The sequence below is a fragment of the Rhinatrema bivittatum genome, chromosome 10 (assembly GCF_901001135.1).
Source record: "Rhinatrema bivittatum chromosome 10, aRhiBiv1.1, whole genome shotgun sequence".
Lineage (NCBI taxonomy): Eukaryota > Metazoa > Chordata > Amphibia > Gymnophiona > Rhinatrematidae > Rhinatrema > Rhinatrema bivittatum.
Genome location: NC_042624.1, coordinates 97,524,234 through 97,540,406, shown reverse-complemented (window position 1 = coordinate 97,540,406; position 16,173 = coordinate 97,524,234). Strand labels below are relative to the sequence as shown.

The window sequence follows — 16,173 nt, the reverse complement described above, 5'->3', positions numbered from 1 at the left end:
TTAAGCGGACAATACGGCGATCAAAGGGGGGAAATGGCGCAAACGACCATGAAGGCAAGATGGCGCCCCCCCCCAGAGGGTCTCCACATGGGAGGACCCCTGTGCCGGATCGGGGTCTAGCCCGGACGGGGCTGATCAACCCGATGGGACAGACACCGGCTGGCGATCTGTGCAGCTATCTAAGCCTCGGAGACTTTAAGAAACGTTTCCTGCCTTACTTTGTCTTGGTGTTTCCCAGTCTCGTGCCGGGTGGTCTCCGGCTGCGGGGGGAGAGGGAAAATTACCTTCACCGCCACGCTCTGTATTGCACCTGCTGCCTCTCAGCCACTCCCATTCCTTGGGACTAAGTCCACGCCGGGAACCAGCTACCAGACCGAGGCTTACCTCTGAGGTATCTCAGAAATCACCTCAAGAATTCTCGACTGGGGGAGGGACCCTTAGGTATCACTGCAGGAGAGCGGGGCTCGTCTGCAGAGGTAAGATTATTTCTTGTTTGGAATTTTCTTCTTAGGTTTGGATTTTCTAATGCTGTGCAAGCGTGTGTATAGTCCTGAACTGCTAAGGAGATTGAGAAACACTGAAGAGCAGAGCTTCCTGCACGGGTATATGTAGTGCTGACGTCAGAGCACTCTATACCCATTGGTCCCGAGTCCATCTGCTACACACTAGGAAATGAACTGATTTGTGCATTCACACTCAGTCCTTTCAGCAAGAGTATTAATTGATTCCTGGCAGGATTCCTGAACCAAAAATACAAATTATAAACAGAATATGAACTGCTAGGGTCAAGCCATACACAGCACAAATAATGTCACCAATAATGTTTTCTGATTTTCCATATTTAGATTAATAAATCACTATCATATGTCCAAATAATCAAATCTCAGACTGCATAGCTATGGTTATTAGCTTCCATACTCCGAGAAAATGGATTCCAAACTGATAAGTCAGATAAAGATTCCACTCTAAATCTATCTGAATTTATTAAGCATAACTACTTTATATAAAAGTGGTTTGTAGAGCAGGAACATGTTCAGGATAGTGGTGGTATCTTCACAGTAAGACATGCTACGCCAATTAAATATTTTTAAAGCAAAAGTTCTTTTACTGTTTGCAAAAACTAATTTTTCATTGAATGGGAGGCCAAGCAAGGGAAATGCATGCTTATAGGCCAATAAAGCTAAAATTGCATCTTAGCAGAAGTCAAAGCACTTTTGAATCAGCACACAAATGATAACTTGGTCTCCCACTGGTCCAAACAAGAGCTGCAAAGATCCACTACCTGGCATTTTTAATGCAGTCCAGTTAAAATTAACTGGGAATCTGTTTTGAATTGTATCCATATATTAATTGTGCTTACGTTTAAAAACTAGCTAGGTGAAATGTATTTCACATTTCTCACTCAATCTCTTTTCATTGCAAAATTAATATTTGCAAGCAGAAATATGCTTTTTTGAGGTCACTGACCTATAGGGAAACATATTAGCCATCTCTATATCTATTGAATTACCACAAAAGCCCTAGAAGTTTGAGCATTTTCAATGCATGGCCAAGTCACCATTCCATTTCTCCAAATGCAACAAATAAACGGATAGCATCATTCCAAATGTGTATGTAATTACTTTAAAACTAAAGTAAAAATGAAAGAAAGACTTGCATTACTTTTCATTCCACTGACTGCTGATGATAATGTCTTTAGCTTGTTATTGGATAGGTTGAGTCGCACCAGAGCAGTTAGACAAGAGAAGCTGCTTGGAATCGTTGTCAGACAGTTGTTGGCGAGATCCTAATCAAAAAGTTCAAACAAAAACACGTCATTCAAAGTAAGGAGATAACCTAAAAGGATAAGACATTATACAGAGGGTAAAGCTACAAAATTACTCAAGTGGATGTGTAACAAGCTAGATATTAAGCTACTATAATGGAGAAAATGTTAAGTACTACTAAGTCTCTATTGCCTCTTTTTGCATATTAAAAAAAAAAAAAAAAAAAGGATTGCTCTTTGTTAACAACTTCAAACTTTTGCAGAATTAAACATTCAGATTTCATTCACAGTAAAATCCTCGACCTGCCACACCATATGTTCCAGTCAATGAAGTCCCACACCTAGTCTGTATAAAACTGCAAAATAATGTTTGCATTTGGCCAAAAGTATAACACATTACTGTGTACTGTTAAACAATTTGAATTTAAAGCAATTACACAGATCATAAACCCACATACTTACAGAGAAAAGAGCAGGTTTGCTTACCGAAAACGGTGTTTTCCATAGATAGCAGATGAATTAGCCATGCTGTCTGGGTAAGTCTTCCGTGCCACTAGGTGGCGGAGCTCTCTAAGTCTAGCAAAGTCTTTCAGCTAGGTGCTCCCTCTTATATATTCTCTGATTTACCTCAGGCTCCTCAGTCAGTATCAAAGCAAGTGCAGTGTATGCTGGAACTGTCCGGGGAGGCAGGCGAGTCAGCATGGCTAATTCATCTATCTACGGAAAACACCGTTTATGATAAGGAAATCTGCTCTTTTCAGGTAGATAAGCAGCTGAATTAGCCATGCTGCCTGGTAGTCCCCAGCTGACGTATTGAGCATTTGAGTAGTTAATTAGAAGTGTAGCTTAATACCAAAGTTCGTGGCGGACAGGTCCTATATGAAGTCTGTGTATGTGAAGAACGTGTGCTCTTCTATAGGATAGTCTGGCCCATTAGTGTGTCATCCTTTGCTTGTTTATCTAAGCAGTAATGGGATGTGAAAGTGTGCAGTGATGACCATATTGCCGCTTTACAAATGTCTATGATCAGAACATCATGTAGATGAGCCATTGAGGCTGTTAGTGCACATACTTGGTGCGCTTTTGGTGTTGTAGGTAGAGTTTGCGAGCGTTGCTGGTAGCAAAATCGAATTCAAGTTGAAATCCAGATGGATAGAGTTCTTTTTGTTACTGGACATCCTTGGGCATTAGGACTGAAGGATAGAAAAAGTTGAGAAGGTCTGGTAGGAGCATGGGTGTGCTGCTTATAGTACGTTAGCGCACGTTTGAAGTCCAAAGTGTGGAGTTTTTTTCTCATTATCAGTCGCATGAGGTTTTGGATAAAAAATGGGTAAGGTTATGGTTTGGTTGATATGAAAACTGGAAATCACCTTTGGCAAGAATTTGGGGTGAGTTTGTAAAGTCACCTTGTCATGGTAAAATTGAAGATAAGGGGGGTAGTGGACTAAGGCTTGTAATTCACTAACCCGTCGTGCAGAAGTTAAAGCTACTAGAAAAAGCACTTTTCATGATAGGTATCGGAGATGACAAGTATCTAATGGTTCAAAAGGTGGAAGCATTAGTTGTTCAATGACTATATTAACGTCCCACGGTACCGGTGGTTTCTGTAAAGGTGGACGGAGGCGTAAAGCACCCTTCATGAATCTGGATACTAGCTCATGACATGAGATGGGATCTCCGTTAAGAAGAGTGTGGTAAGCTGCTATAGCGCTTAAATGGACACGTAGCGAGGATGTCGCAAGGCCTCTCATGTAGAGTAGATGGAGGTAGAAAAGGAGTTGTTCAGGTGAGCAGGTTAACGGGTCAATACCCATGGTCGAACACCAGGAAGCGTAGCGTGCCCATTTTCTATTGTAATTAATTCTTGTTGACTGTTTCCTAGAGCAGTGGGTCTCAACCGGTGTGTCGCCAAGCACATGCAGGGGTCTCGCCACACTTCCCAGTCCCCTGCTGACCCAGCTGCTCCCCCTACCCGAGCAAGATAGGTCCTCCACCCGGGCTTAAAACGCTGAAAGCCTGGGCAGAACGCGGCAGGAGAGCTGGAGTCAGCAGCACCGGCATGCTCTCTTCTTCCCGCCCCCCGGAAGAGGAAGTGTGATTAGCGAGTACGTGCGCGGGAAGAAGAGACCATGCTAGAGTAGGCAGCATCGGCCCAAAGAAAAGAGGCGCAGGCTGATGAATGAGCAGCACACCTCGGAGAAAAACGAAGAACGTCATCAACCCCTGTGGCCGATGGGACTCCTTGCTCCGCGAGGGCTGAAAATGAAGTAGGTTACTGCTGCCTTTAGGGTTAGAAGTGGAGGAGGCTGCCGCTAGTTCGGGGGAAGGGGGAGAGTGAGTGAATGAGCAAGCATGTGTGTATGTGTGAGCATGTATGTGAATGATTGAGAGCTTGTACATCTGAAAGAGTATGTGTGTTATTGAGAGCTGGTTTAGGTGAGGGAGCACGTGAATATGTGATTGAGAGCCTGTGTGTAAATGAAAGAGAGAGAGCGAGCATGTTTGTAAGCATGTGAATGAGAGACTGTGTGTGAGAGAAAAGGACAGCATGTATATGTGTGATTGAAAGCCTGTATGTGTAAGCCTGAAAAGATAGACAGCATGTGTGTAAATGTGTAATTAAGAGCCTATATAAGTGAGAAAGAAAAAGCATGTGTGTATGTGAGCGATTGTGAGCCAGTGTGTGAGAGAGGAGAAAGTTCTAAGCAAACCATAAGAACATGCCATACTGGGTCAGACCAAGGGTCCATCAAGCCCAGCATCCTGTTTCCAACAGTGTCCAATCCAGGCCATAAGAACCTGGCAAGTACCCAAAAACTGTCTATTCCATGTTACCGTTGCTACTAATAGCGGTGGTTATTATCTAAGTCAACTTAATTAATAGCAGGTAATGGACTTCTCCTCCAAGAACTTATCCAATCCTTTTTTTAAACACAGCTATACTAACTGCACTAACCACATCTTCCAGAGTTTAATTGTGCGTTGAGTGAAAAAGAACTTTCTCCGATTAGTTTTAAATGTGCCATATGCTAACTTCATGGAGTGCCCCCTAGTCTGTTATCCGAAAGAGTAAAAACCCGATTCACATCTACCCGTTCTAGACCTCTCATGATTTTAAACACCTCTATCATATATCCCCTCAGCCGTCTCTTCTCCAAGCTGAAAAGTCCTAACCTCTTTAGTCTTTCCTCATAGGGGAGCTGTTCCATTCCCCTTATCATTTTGGTAGCCCTTCTCTGTACCTTCTCCATCGCAATTATATCTTTTTTGAGATGCGGCGACCAGAATTGTACACAGTATTCAAGGTGCGGTCTCACCATGGAGTGATACAGAGGCATTATGACATTTTCCGTTTTATTCACCATTCCCTTTCTAATAATTCCCAACATTCTGTTTGCTTTTTTGACTGCCACAGCACACTGAACCGACAATTTCAATGTGTTATCCACTATGACGCCTAGATCTCTTTCTTAGGTAGTAGCACCTAATGTGGAACCTAACATTGTGTAACTATAGCATAGGTTATTTTTCCCTATATGCATCACCTTGCACATTAAATTTCATCTGCCACCCCTCCTCCTGCTAATTCAAAACAATCTCAGGGCACCTGGATATCAAACGTTCCCAGGTATGCAGAGCAAAACATTTTTTGTATTATTTTTCATTACTGGGTCTTTGTGTCTGCTATTTTGAAATATTTTATTGGTATCTAGAAATTTTTGATATGAGTTTTTAATTATTGGATATTCCATTCATCAGCTGTTTTGAAATAATCTGTACTTTTTGATAGTATGGTTTTACTGCTACTGATTTTATATTTCTTGATTTGTTTTAAGGATGGGTGATGTTTCTTTTTTTCCTTTGTTGCACTGCATACAGAGACTCTGGCTTGTTGCGGTTTCCAATTCAGTTTTTGTTTGCATGCTTCTAGTTATGTGTTTTGGTCTCTTTATTCTTTGTTAGGAGAGGGTCAGCACATGTGATTCAGGTGAGGTTCTCTGCTGGTGTGTAGTTTCTGTGTAGGGCTCTATAGCAGCCTGACTTGGTCTATTTTCCTAATAGGAGATGTATTGGTGTCTTAAGGCCTGGTGTAATATTTTCAATGTTACCGTTTATGCAATTTCTGTTCAGACAGAATATGTATCTTTTCCTTGTGTCATTCTTAACAATAAAAATAATACTGGACATTTATTTCTGCCATAAATTGTAATAAGCAGTGTGTCACACATTTGAGTGTGGTCTGTTACGTGTGTCACGATGGGAAAAAGGTTGAGAACCTCTGTCCTAGAGGACAGTAATATGTTTTGAAGATCAGGCAAAATGTTTAGGTGTTGGTATGTGAGCCGTTCAATCTCCACGCCGTGAGGTGTAGGGACGAGTGAAGAGGGTGAAGAAGAGATCCTTTGTCCTGGGTGAGTAGCTGGGGCTGCTGCCCAGGGGTATTGGGTCGCAAATTAATAGGTGTAATAGGTAGCTGTACCAGGGTTGTCTGGGCCACGCTGGTGCTATCAAAATTAAATCCGCTTGGTCTTCGATGCATCTCTGGATCACACGGGATATGAGTGGAAGCAGAGGAAACACATAAAAGGAGGTCGTGAGACCAACTCACGAGAAAGGCATCCGGAGCGAATCGACGAGGGCTCGGGTAGACTGAACAAAAGGTTTCCAGCTTCCCGTTGTCCTCTGTCGCAAAGAGGTCAATAGTAGGGAGACCCCATATGGAGAAGATATGTTGAACTACTGTCTGATCTAGTTCCCACTCATGGGGATGAAAAATTCTGCTGAGTTTGTCTGCTCTGGAGTTTTGGATGCCGGGCAGATAAGTTGCTTGAAGAGAAATGGACCGCTAGTGAGCCCATTCCAGTATTAGGACAGTTTTGTTGAAAAGGTTCCAAGAACCAGACCCTCCTTCCTTGTTTATGTAGAACATTGTCACCTGGTTGTCTGTGTGAATCATTACTATCTTTCCTCATAAAGATTCTTTGAAGGGCATTTCTCACTCCTTTGAGCTCTAGGAGGTTTGTGTGTTGTGTTTGTTCGTACACAGTCCATAGGCCTTGAGGCGTTAAGTGATCCAGATGAGCTCCCCAACCCTTGGGGGAAGCATCTGTGGTGAGTATTATCTGATGTCGAAGGGGTCATAGGGGCGAACCCATCTGTACTGTTGACGGGAAAAGCCACCACTGAAGGTCTTTTTTCAATTTGTCGGTCAAGGTAACTGGAGTAGACAGTGGATGAAGGAATTGAATCCATTGATTCTTTAGGCGCCATTGTAGGCGACGCATGTGTAGACGTTTGTGTGGGACCACATATATGGATGCTGCCATGTGTCCCAGAACAGTTAGTACCTGGCGAGCTGGTGTTGATGTGCTGTGCAATAGATCCGTAGCCAGAGTGGAGAGGGCTAAAGCTCTCGGAGGAGGGAGGAAAGCTTTGTCTTGAATTGTGACGATGGAGGCGCCTATGAATTGTAATATCTGAGTGGGTTCTAGGTTTGACTTTTCGTAATTGATGAGTAGACCTAGGTTGTCGAGGCAGGAAATCATACGGAGAAGATTGGATCTCAATAGGTCTCGATTGGGTGCTACGAGGAGCCAATCGTCCAGATAAGGAAATATTTGCACCCCCCGATGACTAACTGCGCCACTGCTAGATATTTGGTGAAAACTCTGGGGGCAGAAGAAAGGCCAAATGGAAGGACTGTGTATTGGAAGTGTTGGTTGTCCACTTGGAAGCAGAGGTACCGACAGGAACTGGGGTGCATTGGGATTTGTGCATACGCATCTTTCAAGTCTAGCGAGCACATCCAGTCCCTTGATTGAAGATAGGGAAGGATGGATTTGAGCAAAGTCATCTTGAATTTCTCTCTGTAGAGGTGTTCGTTGAGGGAACACAGATCTAAGATCAGACGCAGTCCTCCTGATTTCTTGGGAATTAGGAAATATTGGGAGTAGAATCCCTGACAGAATTCTATGGAAGGTAATTTCTGAATGCAATTGTTGTGCAGAAGCATCTGAAGTTCTTTCAACAGAGGTTCTTTGTGAGATGTTAATTGCTTCTGTGGTACCCAATGCGGAAGGGTTGGGAGGGATGAAAAGTGAAGGGTGTAACCCTGGTGTATGATTGAAAGGACCCATTGGTCTGTGGTTATTTGGTTCCAGGCTGGTAGATACTTGGTTAATCTGCCTCCCACTGAAGAGGGTTGTGACTGTGGCGAAGGTATGCTCAAAAACTGGACTGAGGTTTTGCAGGTGAAGGATCAGCCTGCTGATGTGGTGTACGAGCAACCCTTGCGCATTGACGTGGCACCCGAGACTGATAGGGTGGTTGCCGAGCCTGTTGGTAGGTTGGAGGCTTAAAATAAGAAAAGGGCTTAAAAGCCTTAAAGGGGGTCCTCCTGTAGGCCATTAAGGATGCGTAATGACGCCTTGAGGTCAATGGGATGTGAGGAGCAGTCAAGGAAAGGATGTCTATCTTTTGCTCCTTGAGCTTAGCTACTGTTTCAGTAAATTTGTCTCCAAACAAATTTTCGGGACGACAGGGTAGATTTGCCAGTTTTTCATGGACATCGTCTTGTATGGCACTGGATCGCAACCATATTAAGCGTCTCGCTGCAACGGCATTTGCGGAAGATTTTGAGGAAATATCAAATCTCTCATAAATGGATCTTAATAAACGTCAAAGACCTTCTTCAATATTATGATATTGAGGAGGAAGGGCGACGTCTGGCGAGGTTTGTTGAATGGACAACTTCAATGCCTGGAGATTCTCAAACAGGTATTGGGCGATGTAGAACTGATGGTTCTGGATGCGTGCATTCAACATCACGGATTGGAAGGTTTTATTTGCAAAATCAGCTAGTGACTTTTGGTCCCTATGTGGTGGTGTATTAGAATGAATTCTGGATTTTCTGGGTTTTTGCATTGCGGACTCAACTACCACAGAATTATGAGGTAGTTGAACCGAAGTATGAAAGGAGGAATCTTTCATCCTGTACTTTAAGTCAATTTTCCGCGATGTGGGAGGACTGGTTAGTGGCGTGCCCCAGGACTTTTCCATTAAAAAAAAAAAAAAGAGTTGTTAAAACTAGATGCTGTGAGAGGGCCACGGGCTCTGTAGGCACATCAAAAATCTTAAGTATACTAAGCATTTCTTGGCGGGGATCAGGAAGTCTACGCGTTTCTACATTCAACAGTTGTCCGACTTTTTCAATAAACTGCAAATATGTCAGGTCTTCTGGAGGCAAAGACGGTTCCGGGGGTACCTCTGCCAGGTCAGAGGGGTAGCCCGTAGACGAGGAATCAGTATCTGATATATCATGCGTCGGAGATGGTGGTTGAGTCAGAGGGACCTTTGGTGCTGGTGCTGGTCCTGGAATGACTGGGTCTACTGCAGGTTCTGGCAAGACCGCAGGTGATGAAGGTGGAATTTGAGACTGTTCTACTGACTGTAAAAACTGTGTCAGGATGGTGGTAATTTGAGCCATGGCCTGCGAGGCTAAGCCTGAAGTTGAAGGCGTCGGCCCAGGTTGCGTTGGGGTGGGAAGAAGCCCTTCCTGTAGTGGCCGCTGCTTCTGTGGAGGCAATTTCAATGGCAGAAGTTGTGGAATAGCCAGAGGTTGGTCGGGAGCCAGAGGCACTTCCAAGGGAAGAGACATGGAAGACATTTCTTCCGGTGATGAAGAAGTGAACGATGAATGGAATGGTGAAATATCCCTGTCCAGATCCACCATCGATGATGGCGACGCTTCCCTAGGCCTCTTATAGCCCGAATGGTGTTTTTTGGGTTGGCTGTGGGATGGCTGCATCGACCGTGCACCGATGCGCGTCGTTTGCGTCAGTGGTGCATCGGTGAGTCGAGGGTGCACCTCAGTGGTGCCCCTGCGTCGGATGCTTCGACGATGCGCCGGCATGATATAGCTTCAGTGCGGAAGCCTCTTTGTGCAGGTGCGTCGACCGCTGGGCCGTGCTTCGATGTGGCGACGCTTCGAAACGTCTGTCTTCAGGGAATAGATGTGTCGGTGAGGCATGCGGCCGCGATGCCGCCATTGCATCTCCCGCTCTGTGCTCTGATTCCAGCCCGGTGAGCAACTGCAGGTGTCCTGATGTAAGAGGGTCCACAGAGGAAGCTCTCCTCAATGAAGGGGTGGTTTTCCTCCTTTTTGGGCCTGGGGAGGATTGCACAGAGGCCTCAGAAGGGGCGTAAGCCCAAAGCTTTTAACTGTACATCTTGCAATTTGGCAGTCCGCTGACGCTGGGCGCATGGGGACATGCATCCGCACTCCGCACAATTTATCTGGTCATGGGAAGGTCCCAGACAGAGATAACATAAAACGTGGTCATCTGTGGCTGACATCATTTTGCCACACGAGCAAAATTTAAAGCCAGGACGTGGCATGTCTCTGACTGCTGGTAAAATTTAACCAAACCTTGATGATTTAAAGCTGGTTTTCTTTCTTTTCTTTTACTTCACAAAGTTCTCTCACAGGAGAGCAGAGCTCCACGTGCTAACTGCCGTGCGGAAAAAAACTGACTGAGGAGCCTGAGGTAAATCAGAGAAGATTTAAGAGGGAGCACCTAGCTGAAAGACTTTGCTAGACTTAGAGAGCTCCACCACCTAGTGGCACGGAAGACGTACCCAGACAGCATGGCTAATTCAGCTGCTTATCTACGTGAAAATGTTAATTTAAAATCTATTGCTCCCCTTTATGCTTACCAGGGATATCAAAGGAGAAATCAGGAGCTTGCAGTGCAACTCTGGTCTATAGAACTGGAGAAGGAGTTTCCTGAGTGTGTGTGCGCAAGGGTAGCTTTACACTAAAAAACCAAGCTCTGTCTCCCACAATGACATGATCCCATTGACGATGTCTATATAAATGGACAAGTGGACTTTAAACTGGGATCAACCAGCTCCCATTCAACCTCAGAATTGCAAGAAGCACTTTACTTCCTGCAGTCAACCAGCTCCCAGCCAGCTATATCCTGCATGCTGCTCTTTATCCAGATGAGATCAGACTTAAACTCACTCATATCTTCCACCATCACTTTTCTTCTGCAGGGGCTTCCAATGAGCTCTGCCCCTCATTATAACATCATCCTGTTGATGCCACAGACAGCACCAGCAGTGGGCAGATCCATAGGCAGGCCAGTGCAGAAGGGTCACAATTAAGGGCCTGTCTTTTACAAACATCCTAAGGAGTAACAAGGCAGTTTAATATTGCAAGGACAATCATTGTACATTTTTCTTTCCCTGTGTAACTTTATGATTGGAAATATTCAGATTTGAGTTTTATTAGATAACTATTATAGGTACAATGTGATTTATCATGACTTCAGATTTCATAATTGAAATAGTCTTGGGGAGAAGGCAGGATACGAATTTTGTAACAGACACCAAGGAACAAGCAGTCTATTTAAATTGAGTCCTAATAGAAAGCAATGGTAAACAAAAGGAAAAATTAAACAGCAGCTCCTCCTCATTTTATTATATTAAGGGTGGGCTAATTAGCTCAAGATAAAACAATAGCTAAATTTGGGGAAATTTTCTTACCTGCTAATTTGCTTTCCATGAAGCCTGCTATAATCAGTCTAGTCCAGTCCATTAGATTTGGTTAATATAGTTTTTTTTAGTGCTTTGTCAAAGGAATACTGGAGTTTCTCTGTGCTGCACCACATTTACATAGTGGCAACGATGTCAGCGAAAAGCAAGTTTGATTACTGTAAACAGTGTTCTCCACACACAGCAGGATGAATTAGCTATGATCTGTTGGCGATGTCATCAGGTAGCACCGAATGAAATATCTAGGCTAGTAGAGCTTTAGGCTCTATTGAGCATGTGCAGGAGTTCCTGCACAGGCGCTGCATTGGTTCAGAGTCTCCGCAGTCAGTTTCAAAGCTAGTAGGAGATTAGTCTGCTGACCAGGAAGGCGAGTGTGCATCTCATGGCTAATTCATCCTGCTATCTATGGAAAACACAGTTTATTCGGTTGATAAGCAGGGCTGAATCAGCCATGATCTGTGTGGCGTCACAAGCTGAGGATTGCAGTGGAGCATTTCATGTTAGCAACCTGGACTCCACCATGGAGAACAGACTATTTATGTTATCAAGTGGTGCAACAAGGCCTAGCACTGTCTGTGGAAGCCAAAGCATCTAGGCAGTAATGAGAAGTGAACGTGTACAGATGTCCAGGTAGCCTCTTTACAAATGTCTTCAGCAGAAACCTCTGAGGTGTGCAATGGAGGAAGCTATTGCTCATACCTGGTGAGCTCTGACAGGATTATCGAGATCAAGACCAGCTGCTGCATAGCAGTATTGAATGCAACTTGGAATCCAATTGGAAAGTGCTCTTTTGACTATTGCTGTGCCAAGTCTGTAGGGATCGTATGAGATAAACTATTACAATGTTTTCCTGTGGGACTGTGTACGGAGTTTATAGTAAGCCAGAACTCTTTTGCAGCCCAACGTATGCAAAGTTCTCTCACCCTCATGAGTATGAGGTTTTGGAAAGAAAGAAAGTAAGAACTATTGACTGATTTAAGACACCACTTTTGGCAAGAACTTGGGTTGCATTCTGAAAACCAATTAATCAAGGAAGAACTGAATATAAAGGTGGTTAGTGAACCAGTGCTTGCAATTCACAGACACATCTAGTAGAAGTAAATGCTACCAAGAAGAGTACTTTTCAGATTAAGTGCTTTATAGATGCAATCTTTAAGGGAATTTGTGTTAGGTGAGTGAGAACTATGTTAATGTTCCAAGGCACGGCAGCTTGTGAAGTGGTGGATGTAGTTGCAACAGAGCTTTCATAATTTGGAGACCAGAGGATACACAGAAATAGGCACGCCATTCTCTGGAGAATAGTAGGCTTCAACAGCACTGATGCTATGGCAAGTCCAGAGTTTGAAAGAAAGTGATGTCCAAGTTCTTAAGTGAATGGGTCCAAGTTCCATTTAAAAGAATAACTTCATCTCATGGATGGTTTTCCTTGCAGAGAGGAGTGTATTATGAATCAGTTCTGGTAGGGACCACTGTGCTAGAACCAAGCGCTCAGTTATCATGTTGTGAGATTGAGAGTCAAGAATGGGGTGCTGAAGTGAGCCCTCTTCTTGAGACAGGAAATATGGGCCATCCCCCATGTGAATGGGAAGTCTCATGGAAATTGAATTAGATATGCATACCACACTGATTTTGGCCATACCAGCATGATCAGAATCATTGTGGCTTATTCTCACATGAGTTTTTGTATGGTTCTCGCTATGAGTGGTATTGGAGGAAAAGCATACATGAGGTCTGTTTTCCAGGGAATTAGGAAAGCATCTGGAGCTTCACGTAGAGTACTGGGTCAAAAGAAGCAGAATTGATTTAGTTTTCAGTTCTGTTCCACTGCAGAGATCAGTCCGTGCTTGACCCCACAGCCTTAACAGACGACTGGCTATAAGGACCATTCATGTGGGTGGAATATTCTGCTATCTGTCCACCATGGTGTTCGCAATGCCTGGTAAATAAGTGGCTTGAAGCGTGGCCTTGTTTTCTATTGCCCATCGCCATATGTGTAGGGTTTCTTGGCATAGGATCTACAATTCGGTTCCCACTTTTTTGCTGATGTAGATCACCACCACTTGGTTGTCTGTCTGGAGATCATTAAGTCTTTTCCTCTTAGGATATGCATGAATACATGTAGAGCATTAAGCATCGCTCTGAGATCCAGTAAAATGATTTGCAACTTTAGTTCTCGGGTAGACCATACCCTTTGTGTGTTGTGGCCAGTGAGGACTCCCCAACCCACAATGGAAGCATCCGTGACTAGTATGACTTGATATGGCACTAGTTGAAGGGGTGAACCTTCTTTGAGTATGGATGGTTGTAACCACCTTCATATCTGAGGTGAGGGTGATCTTTGTATGAAGTGGTTTGGAGCTGGTTCCACTGAGTTCTTAATCCGTATTGTAGGCGATGCATATATAAGCATTTTAACCAGACTACAGCAATCGCCACTACTTAGTTTTCCAAAAGTATAAAAATGCAGCGGGCTGTTGTAGATGTCAATTTCAGCAATGCATTGGCAACTTTGTAGAATGCTGTTACTCTGTCCAAAGGCAAGAATGCATGCATTTGTATGATACCTATACTGACTCCAATGAACCGAATTTGTTGAGTGGGCTATAGGATTGACTTCTCAAAATTGATCATGAAACAGACTGATAAAAGAATGTTTTTTGATGACTGGAAATGTGATTGAATGGTGTCCTTTGACAGAGCAACCAGGAGGCAATCAACCAGATAAGGGAGGACCAGAATCCCTTGATGACATAAATGAGAAATTACCACAGCAAGGCATTTCATGAAGACTAGGGAGGGTGGCAGCCAAATGTCCAGATGGAAGAACTTTGTATTAGTAGGATGTGTGCCTACTTTGAAACATAGATAATGCCAAAAAGATGGGTATATTGGAATATGTGCATAAACATCTTTGAGATTCAGGGAGCACATCCAATTGTCTTGCTGAAAGGAAAGATTGCGCTCAGAGATGTCATCTTGAATATCTCTTGGCGTCACAGGGCAGTGAGCTGAAATCAGAGAGCACGCTTGCAGAAGCAGTGTATGACCACAGGGCTGGACTAGGGCTGGTCTTCTGCCTAACCAACCCTCTCCCCCATGCAGGTTAAGCCTTGGGTTCTGGGACCAATAGGACATCTCCAGCAGAACATCATGGTGCAGACACAAACTGGGAGCTTCTGTGCAGATTGGATGCTGGGGTACAGAGTACAGGCAAGGATAGGACTAGACAAGGTCAGAACAAGACAGGATTGGAATGTGCTAGACAGGTAACAGGGAACATGAAAGCCTAATAGGGCACAAGACTGCACTAGGTAATCCTAGCAGGCCTGGAGGCTGCAAGGTAAGCCAGAAAAGCCCAGAAGGGCATAGAGCACGGCAGGGAGGCCTGAGAGGTTTGAGCAAAGCCAGAAGGCCTGGAAGGGCCCAAAGCAGGGCAGGAGGCCCAGAGAGCAAGATGAGGCCAAGAGTCCACAAGGCAAGGCAAGAGGCCTCGGTAAGCTGCAAGGCAACATAGAATAGAAAGGTAAGAGAGGCCAAGTCAGAGAGCCAAGGTGACTCAATAAAGAGTAATCAAGGGTAAATAAGTAAAAGCACTACAAAACTAGCTGACAGAGGATTAGGTTAAAGTGTTTTGAGTTGTTACTTACCAATTCTTCTAAATTCAGAAGCTGCCCAATGCACTCAGGAATTTGATCCAGTACATTGTGCTGGAGAAATAAACTTTTCAGTTGTTTTAATTTGCCCATTTCTTGTGGTATCTCTTTCAGTTTGTTATGACTATTGATAAAAAGAAAAAATGTGTATACTATTGGATGCGATAAAAGCATCAAACCTTTAGAAACCAATCACTTGATCTTTCTTCTGACCTTATTTTCTACTACTAATAACAACACTGCTATTATGACCTTCAGGTACATTAACAATTAGAATTTATATTTGTTCACTTTTTACCTGGAGTTTAACCGTTGGAGATTTTCCAGGTCTCCAATAGTAGATGGAAGGGATGACAACTGATTATCATGTACCTTCAACCAGAAAGAAAAAACAATTATTAAAAATATATATCATACAACATTTATGATTATCCTGTGGCTAAACTATTAAAGTAGGCAAGTACCATATCTGCATAGCTGCCTTGAAATTTGACTGTTGAAATATTTTTGCTCATATTACAATTCTTTTATACAACATTATCTCCTTGAGGTAACATTTTTTTTTTTTATTTAAGTTTCAGGGATAACATACCTAGCATATTTAGTTCATTCATAGCTTCCCAGTCAAGCCTCCAGAAGAGTATGCACTCAGCCAGGTGCTCCTCAATGTGATAGTACAATATATTGGTGCAATGCATTTCAGAACAGCTGATTTTGAGGTGACCTATATTGAAGTGCTGTTGCCTTATGCTGTATTCTTAGACATAAAGAGGCAGAGTATAGAAAACTATCACCAAACGTTAGTCAGTAATTACAGCATTACTATTTATCCTAATACATGCATCCAGAAAACATTTAAATACAACATTATCTTCTCTCTATCATGAAGATTTCTCCTGGGTACTCTCAGGTGCTAACTACCTACTTGCTGGGAAAATATGTCCACTTCGGAGGCTACCGGTCGACTCTTCGTACTTCCTTGCTGGTTTATGTAAGCCACAGTGGTCGCATTGTCGGATAGGATCCGTACCGCCCAGTGGCGAACAAGCGGAAGAAATTGGCGCAGCACTAAGCGAACTGCCCTGGTTTCCAAGCAATTGATGGACCACTTGGTCTGCGGAAGTGCCCAAAGGCCATGCGCTGATCGTGACTGATAGACCGCCCCCCAACCTGTCAGGCTGGCATCCGTCATGATTA

General features: G+C 43.7%; 1 protein-coding gene across 4 annotated transcripts in view; it reads right to left on the bottom strand.

Annotated features, from left to right (window-relative positions):
* Positions 1-16,173, bottom strand: part of LRRC40 (leucine rich repeat containing 40) — a 123,462-nt gene that overhangs the window by 96,477 nt on the left and 10,812 nt on the right. For all 4 annotated transcript variants that reach the window (XM_029618371.1, XM_029618372.1, XM_029618369.1 and 1 more), the window contains exons 3-5: positions 15,275-15,348; positions 14,971-15,100; positions 1,663-1,786 (exon numbers count right to left, since the gene is read on the bottom strand). In XM_029618371.1, the coding sequence (XP_029474231.1) occupies positions 1,663-1,786; positions 14,971-15,100; positions 15,275-15,348 (328 nt within the window). The remainder of the gene's footprint in view (positions 1-1,662; positions 1,787-14,970; positions 15,101-15,274; positions 15,349-16,173) is intronic.